General features: G+C 43.9%; 1 protein-coding gene across 2 annotated transcripts in view; it reads right to left on the bottom strand.

Moving 5' to 3' along the window:
• Nucleotides 1-8,594, bottom strand: part of megf11 (multiple EGF-like-domains 11) — a 258,619-nt gene extending 250,025 nt beyond the window's left edge. For both annotated transcript variants that reach the window (XM_055155759.1, XM_055155758.1), the window contains exons 1-3: nt 8,500-8,594; nt 4,949-5,050; nt 3,385-3,485 (exon numbers count right to left, since the gene is read on the bottom strand). In XM_055155759.1, coding sequence (XP_055011734.1) covers nt 3,385-3,445 — 61 coding nt within the window. In that variant the 5' untranslated portion in view covers nt 3,446-3,485; nt 4,949-5,050; nt 8,500-8,594. The remainder of the gene's footprint in view (nt 1-3,384; nt 3,486-4,948; nt 5,051-8,499) is intronic.
• Between the last annotated feature and the right edge of the window lie 255 nt (nt 8,595-8,849).

Genomic DNA, 8,849 nt, shown 5'->3' on the forward strand with positions numbered 1-8,849 from the left:
ACACACACTCAACACACACTCAACACACACAGAACACACACTCAACACACACCGAACACACACTCAACACACACTGAACACACACACACACACACACACACTCACACACTCAACACACACTCAACACACACTGAACACACACTCAACACACACTCAACACACACTCAACACACACTGAACACACACTCAACACACACTCAACACACACTCGAACACACACCGAACACACACTCAACACACACACTGACACACACACACTCAACACACACTCAACACACACTGAACACACACTCAACACACACTCAACACACACTGAACACACACACACACACTCAACACACACTACACACACACACACACTGAACACACACTCAACACACACTCAACACACAAACACACACTCAACACACACTGACACACACTCAACACACACTGTACACACACACACACACACTGTACACACACTGTACACACACCTCTCTCTGTACTTTATACTGTGTGCGTTTGTGCTTGTGCGTTTGTGCGTTTGTGCGTTTGTGCGTTTGTACTTTGTGCGTTTGTGCTCGTGTCCCGGGCGTCTCGGCCGCTCTCCGCTCGTTAACTTCTCTCATTGTTATACAGCTTCAATTACATTAGTCTGACTGGAGCTGTAAAGGAGGAGCCGTGTAAAATCCTCCTCTGCTCGTTTCAAGTTTCGCATGGGCACGTTTAAAGCTTCTATATGATCTTAACTGACTTTTTACAGCGTTTGGACGTCGTACAATATTGTTTCTAGTTCAGAAACAGAAACACACCTGGACTTTTGAGTTTCACTGCTCCGTCTTCTACGACCTCGTACTTATCTGTCTATTGTATTTGGACTTGTACATTTACATTTATATAATTATGTTTTATTTCCCTCCTGTTTCTTGCTCTTTTTTGCTTCTTATTTAGAATTTATTATTACCATTTATATTTTTTCTCTGTGTTTTTCTGTTTTATTGTGATGTGTGACTCCTGAGTCCAAATCATTTCCCTGTGGATCAATAAAGTTTAAGTCTAAATCTAACATAACATACGAGCTGCACACACATGTACTTTTAAAAGATTCAATTTACACCAGATGCCAGCCTCTGTGTATTCTCACATTTAAACTCTAAACCACAGGTGTCAAACATGCGGCCTGGGGGCCAGATCCGGTCCTCCAAGACCTTTAATGTGGCCCTCGGCTGATTTTCTACTTAAATATTTTAATGATATTTTCTATTAAAATCGTGTTAATTTTGTGTGGTGTTTATCACAGCAGCGTCTCCAGCGTCTCTGTACGTGGCCCCTCCCACCAGAGCAGCACAAATGAAGACTTGTCTCTTTCCAAACGCTCTTAAAGGACGATCGTTTTGACTGTTGACCGTGACACCCTCATCAGAAAAATGTCCAACATGAGAAAAGTGGAGCCGAGTGCAGGATTTTACAACAAAAATGGACTTATTCCTGTTTACAGACAAGTTCATGTTCAAACTTTGTGTTGAAATTGTATTTTTCTTAAAGTTTCAGGTTGTTCATAATATTATAATATTTTGTAAAAGAAAGAGTTCATCAGTTAAAAAAGATTTGTGTAATAGATTTGTGTTTCTCTGCACAAATATTTGAACTTATTGTTATTTTTGGGGTTTATATGACATGAGTTTTCTGATCTGGACACTTTGGGATCAAAGTCGGTTGGACACGACGCCCGGAACAAAATGAGTTTGACACTCCTGCTCTAAACTCTGTGTATTCTCACGTTTAAACTCTAAACTCTGTTTTAACTCTAAACTCTGTGTTACTCTAAACTCTGTGTTAAACTCTAAACTCGTTTACTTTTTAACTCTAAACTCTGTGTATTCTCACGTTTAAACTCTAAACTCTGTGTATTCTCACGTTTTAACTCTAAACAGGTAAAAGTGTTTTATATTTCTCCTCGGCGGCTCTAAACTTTCCGTGTCCATCTGGAGTCGTTCCTCGAGCTCCTGACGTGACGCTCGGTGTTTACGTCGCTGTAGAGACGATGAACAGATTTTGACACACGTGTTTATTTCCTGTTGATAAAAGTCTGGAGACGCTCTGACGCTGAACAATTAAAACTCCAACCTGTTCTGAGCGGCGCCGTGACACTGATGGTACAGACGGTCCGACCGGTTAAAATGTAATGTTACACCTGTGTGTGCTGTTTGTGTGTGTCTCCTTTGTGTTTTTAAAGTCACTTCAACAGACTTCACTGTGGAGTTAAACTCTCAGATTCAAGCAGCTAACTGTTTTTAGCCTAATTCCAGCTGCGTTGCTGTTTGTGTCGTCAAAACCTTTGGCGTTTTGTTTCCCGTTTACAGACGAGATCAGAGACTCAGTCCAACGAGCTTCATCTGGTCTTCTGATCATTTATGTTACATGGTTCTGGTTCTTTTTTTTCAGAGTCAGAGTTTGTTTTCGTCCTGACAGTTTGTTTCTGTCTTTTCTCTGTCTTTCCTCTTCTCTCTTGTGTCTGTGCTGCTCATGTTTCTTTTGTGTTCTGACGAGGGTCTTTTTTTCCTCTCACACTCCTGCATTGTGTCCTGAGGAAGTGCGTCTGCAGGTGGCGCTGTCGTCCTGACTCCACCGAGACCAAGACACAGACAAAACCTGTTTACATCAACTGAACGACACGACACAGAAACATCACCAGACGAAGAGGAAGAGGAGCAGAAGCAGAACAAACTGTCAGGACAAAAACAAACTCTGGGCCTGAAAAAAGAACCTAAGATCAGAGATTACAGACGACTTTTGAGGCGGTAACAACTTTAGAACGTGACTAAAAACGCACAAGAGTCTGTTTTTGCGTAATAAAAGGACCTTTAAAGACTAAATAAAGGAAATAAGTGACAGATATTCTGCAGACTGGTACAGGATGAAGTACAGTTGGTGTTTGCGTCTGGAGTCGGTGCAGATCTGTGCGTGAACATTATTCAGGTGAGACAGAGTGAAAGGCCAGTGCAAAGGCGTCTGGAGCCCGATCGCTGGATAATACGAGACCTTTAAAGACCCGGCTCCGCACACGGGCCAGACACACAGACACTTTTCCATTATATAGAGCCGGAGCGGAGCGGTGCCCGGGCGGAGGCGGGCGGAGGAGGGCGGGGGGCAGGCAGGGGGCAGGCAGGGGGCAAACACTCTGTAACTTTATCTACAAACCACCCCCAGCAACAATCAATGTGAACGTGTGAACGACCGAACGTCTGAGGTCTGCTCCTCCGCTCCGAACCAGGAGAACCGAGTGAAAGGTCACGACAGGAGGAAGGAGGGAGGGAGAAAGAAAGGAAGAAGAAGAGAGGAAGGATGGAGGAAGGAAAGAGGATGGAGGGAGGACGGAGGAAGGATGGAGGAGGTACTCACGGACACACAGGTCTCCGCTCTCGTAGTATCCGGGGCAACACTGTGAGCGGCGGCGGTACATGGTGCGAACGCCGCGACGATACGCCGTCTTATAACTGATCCTGCAACACACAAAGGGACGTCAGGCTCAAGGGCACAAGGGAAACACACACACACAATGGGACGTCAGGCTCAAGGGCACAAGGTACAGAATGAGCAGGACGTACAGGAGGATCAGTAGGACGTATAAAATTAGCAGGAGAGGCAGATGTCAGTGTGTTTTTCATTGTGTGGTCGCCGTGGCAACCTGCAGCTGTGGAACCTTCACACTAAAGTCACTGGAGGCAGATGTGACGTGTGTCAGTGTCGTGTCGTGTGACGTTGGTAAATGTACATTTTAATAAAGTGCGTTTGGGATAAAAATATAAACGATCACACTGACGACGTCACACTGGGAGAATTCTGTCTAAAATTTTGGCACAATTTACACATGAAACAATTTTTCTGACACTTTGTTTTCTTATATTTTTATTTGTCAGATCATATTTTGCACATTCGAGGAGTTTTGGCATCACGGTTGCCATGGTAACGAGGCAGTTATGGAATTCCCTCGTGTGACGTCTTCATTTCCCACCAGGAAATTTTAAACCAAGAAAAATGATCAAAGTGGGATTTATTTATTTATTTATTTATTTATTTTTAGTAAAATCATAGTAAATCTAATGTTTAATGTTTCAGTTCCGTGTCCACAGTCGAACTTGTCACCGACTCTTGAACGTGTTTAAAGTTCAGTTTCATTTTCAGAGTTAAATCCGGGTTTTTCAGGAGATAAATGATTTTGTGAGTCAGAGTAAATCTGCAGGGCCAAACAGAATAATTGACTTTTTTTCATTCTGGTAAAAAAAAAAAAAAAAAAAGCTGATTAAACTGGACGCCTCCAGACTTTGTGATCACAGATTTCACTTTTACAGATGTGATTAATCATGGACGATCAATTAGGTGTTAATTAATGGACCATTGTCAATTATCAGTAATAATATCCAGCTGTGTTTGGGCTGTCGGGCTCAGAGGCTCCAGACAAACGTTTGGACACAAAGGAAACTGTTTCAGGGCTGTTTCTTTATTTGACTCAACACTGAAACATCGACGCTGAAGGAAACAAAAAATAAACTCAACATAACTCCAAATGTTTAGATTTCTACAAACAGTCTGCGCCCTTTACTTTGGTCACTGATTTGACATTTCCTGACCCTGAGCTTCAGCTGTGAAGTGAAAACCATTTCAGGGAGTTTATCCTGAAGCTCAGAGAGAAGAAAAAGAGTTTGAGCTGCACAAAGCAAAGGGTGAAAGTCTGAGGATCTGAATATGAAAATATATGTTCAGATCAGTTATTTCACTTTTTCTCCTTGTTACATAATTCCTTCGTCCAGTCTGAGAAACATCTGAGGTTTTTCTGTATTTATATAAAAAAATAGAAAGTAAAAATATAAGAAGAACTTCTGACTTCAGGTTTGGCAGTGACGTGGATCTGGAAGACGGACTGACTTTAACACAGAGACAGAGGGAGTTAGTGTGTTGTTCTGACCGGTGTTTGGTGCACTTGAACCAGTTGAGGATGTCGGTGCAGCGGGTGTAGTAGATCTGGTCAAAAGGATGAGCGTACGACTCCTGCACCGTCACCGCGTAACTGCAACACACAAGAACAACATCAGCACGACAACAACACGACAACACGACATGAGCACACGGAATCATCAGCTGGAGCACGGAAACCTGAGCGAAGTCTGACGGGACAAATATTTAGAACTTCTGTTGTTTCTTGTCTCCAGTGGCTCTGAGATTCTTGAGTGTCAAAGTTCAGACTCTGCTCTTCGAGTTTGGCTCCAAGTCCAAACTGTGTGATTATTATTTGTGAAATGTGGAGAAAAAACTTCAGATCCAGGATTTTTAAAGCCTCAAAGTTTGGAGATAAAGTGTCGGGGAAGTGGAGTCAGTGAGGAGAATCTGCAGCTTCAGGTTCAGGTTCAGGTTCAGGTTCAGGTTCAGGTTCAGGTTCAGGTTCAGGTTCAGGTTCAGGTTCAGGTTCAGGTTCAGGTTCAGATGGACTCGTGCTCTGTGTGGATGTAACAGACACACGAGACCAAACAAACTCACCTTTTTACTTTAAACTACGACTCAAAAAACTGGAGTCACAGTTCAGACGTTTTGTGAACTGAGGTCATTATTTGTGGAGGAGAAATTCTGTGAAATTCTTTAAATTTAACACTTTACATTTAACACTTTACACACGAAAACAATAAAGTCTCAGCATTATTTTCCCTGTTTTATGAGTTTGTATTTTGTGTTTCTGTGTCAGAGGAACAAACTAAATCCTCCGTGTGTCATTAGGCCGATGAAAACTGAGTCGAGTTCAGTTGGACACAAATATCTTAATGTGAATCAGGCTCAGGATTCGATCTCTGCTCTGTCGAATGTGTTTTCTTCTGCTCGGCCCAAACCACTTTACACCACACGGAAAAGATGAAAACTGACAAACAGCTGCACTGTGTTTGATATTACACTGTCCTGGTTTGTCCTGGTTTGTCCTGGTTTGTCCCGGTTGGGCCTGTGCGTCCCAGTTTGTCCCGGTTTGTCCCGGTTGGGCCTGTGCGTCCCAGTTTGTCCCGGTTTGTCCCGGTTTGTCCCGGTTTGTCCCGGTTGGGCCTGTGCGTGCTGCTGTTGGGGCAGGTGATGTATGCGGCCGGTGTCGGGCTCTGAATACTGCAGCACGTCTGAGGTTTCATTTCACCAACACGAGGGTGGAGCGTCTCCCGAGCGCCTCCCGCTCTGCTCCGCTCCGCCAATAATCCACACCATAAATCTTGGTGCGCTGCTCTCCTCCCCTCGGCGTCCGGGAGCAGAATGATCCGTCGCTCCTCCTCCCTCCGCGTCCGGGACCAGAATGATTCTTGCTTATTTCTCACAGATGACAGAAGCTCCGCAACTGATAATTATTCCGTCTGGCCGGTCGCGGTGATAGATTGGAGAGAGAGCGCTCTGATCAATTTGCCTGCGTATCTCATCTGAGGCCGGGCTCCGCCCCCTCGCCGGCCGCACCGCCGCGGGGCAGTGACGATCGATAACGATCTGAACACACTTTACAAACACAACGCAACTTTGGTTAAAGGGCCCATATTTCCTCATCTGCCTCATCCTGATGTTTCCTGCTCCACACAAACCTCAACTCTGTTTGTTTCATTCACACGTTTAAAACACAAACCTCGAGCTCTCCTCTCAAACTGAAAACACTCTGTTCCACCTCGTGATGTCATACAGGAAGTGCTCCACTGTGTTTTTAAACTCCACACACCTTCACTAGAATCACCTGGATCAATTCAGTCCTGGAATTTCTTCATCAATCTCGACTGAACTAAAGACAAAAGGAGCTGAGAACTTGGAAACTACCACTTCATGACATCACAAGGTGGAGCAGAGCGTTTGGAGATGTAAACAGACTCATAATAAAGATTTACTCAAACATGTGAATGAAACAAACACAAGTCCAGCTCTGAGTGTGAGAAGGAAACATGGAAAATGGATTAAAACTCACAAATTTCAGAACGAGTTTGTGTCTCACTGTCGCCACGTTTACATGAGGCTTTAATTCTGAATAAAAATTATTTAATTCTGAATAAAAATGTATTCCACTTTAAAAAACACTATATAAACCAGGGGTGTCCAAACTTTTTTCATCAAGGGCCACATCTCCAAACCCAGATGAAGCAGAGTTGATCGAGGGCCACAGACTGGAGCTCAGTACAGGGAATAATTAAAATCTGTGCAGGTTTAACACGTTAGAATGAGCCTCAGTCTTTATTTATGCTGAGATCCTTAAAACCAAACACTAATATTTAATATTTGCTTTATCAAGGTAGATTTTCAAAAAACTTGCAGTAAAAAATGCATTTTTAATTGATGTAAGATAATTTGGGCCAATTCACCTGGAAACCTGAGGGCCAAGAAAAATTTGTCTAGGGGCCGCATTTGGTCCACAGGCCGTAGTTTGGACATGTCTGATGTCAACACTTAATTCCAAATAAAAATGTTTATTGTGGTTGAATCTGAACAGTGAAGAGTTTGTTTGTTTTGTTGTGATGTTAAATGTGACTGAGTTTGTTTCCTGGATCCTGTTTGTTGTTTGTTGTTATTAAAATGCTGCTGGTGCTTCAGGCTCCTCGTGTCGTCCTCCTGGTCCTGGTCCTGGTCCTGGTCCTGGTCCTGGTCCTGGTCCTGGTCCTGGTCCTGGTCCAGTCGTGTCTCGGGACTTTGATCCACGTCTCTTTGGATTTGTGAGCGGGATGTGGGATGTGGGCTGAGCTTTTGTTCTTCTTCCTCCTTCTCCTCCTCAGCGACAGACGGAAAGTGTGATGAGACGATTCTCCAGTGATCATCAGAACCACTGTGGGTCCAAAAAGTCTGGACGGTGTTTGTGTCGGTGGAGGAACCACAAACCCAGATGAGAGAAAAGACGGAACTTCAGTTTTAGACCTTATAGAGTCCTGGTTTAGTTCTGGTTTAGTCTTGTTTTAAACCAGTTTTTAGCCCTTAGATATAGTCCTAGTTTAGTCCTGGTTTAGTCCTGGTTTAGTCCTGGTTTAGTCCTGGTTTAGACCTGGTTTAGTCCTGGTTTAGACCTGATTTAGACCTGGTTTAGTCCTGGTTTGACCTGGTTTAGACCTGATTTAGACCTGGTTTAGACCTGGTTTAGACCTGGTTTAGACCTGGTTTAGACCTTGTTTTAGACCTGGTTTAGACCTGTTTAGACCTGGTTTAGACCTGGTTTAGACCTGGTTTAGACCTTGTTTTAGACCTGTTTTAGACCTGGTTTTAGACCTGGTTTAGACCTGGTTTAGACCTGGTTTAGACCTGGTTTAGACCTGGTTTAGACCTGGTTTAGACCTGGTTTAGACTGCATCTGTGCGTAATGACAAACTGAAACGAAACAACAGAAGTAACTGTGGCCTGTGAGAGTGTAGTGTGTGTGTGTGTGTGTGTGTGTGTGTGTGTGTGTGTGTGTGTGTGTGTGTGTGTGTGTGTGTGTGTGTGTGTGTGTGTGTGTGTGTGTGTGTGTGTGTGTGTGTGTCCTTGGCCCCTCACCTCTCCCAGTGGCTGCAGACGTTGGGGTCGTCGGGGTTGAGGCCCCAAACAAAAGCCCCGTGGACCAGAGCAGCGAACAGCAGGAGGCCAGACGCACACATGCTTCACTCTGGAAACACACAAACAAGACAGAGTTCAGAGCAGCGCACACAACACACACACACACTGAGACACACACACACTGACACACACACACTATCACACACACACAACACACACACATCGTACACATCACACACAACGCACACTGTAGAGACACACACACCTGAATGAGAACACAACATTTACACACACACACTTTTAATAAAAGCTACACTTTATTTAGTCTTGATAAAGAGGATGAAATTATA

The sequence above is a fragment of the Boleophthalmus pectinirostris genome, unplaced genomic scaffold, assembly GCF_026225935.1.
Source record: "Boleophthalmus pectinirostris isolate CB_2022bp ecotype Guang Dong unplaced genomic scaffold, ASM2622593v1 HiC_scaffold_2, whole genome shotgun sequence".
In the NCBI taxonomy this organism is placed as follows: Eukaryota; Metazoa; Chordata; class Actinopteri; order Gobiiformes; family Gobiidae; genus Boleophthalmus; species Boleophthalmus pectinirostris.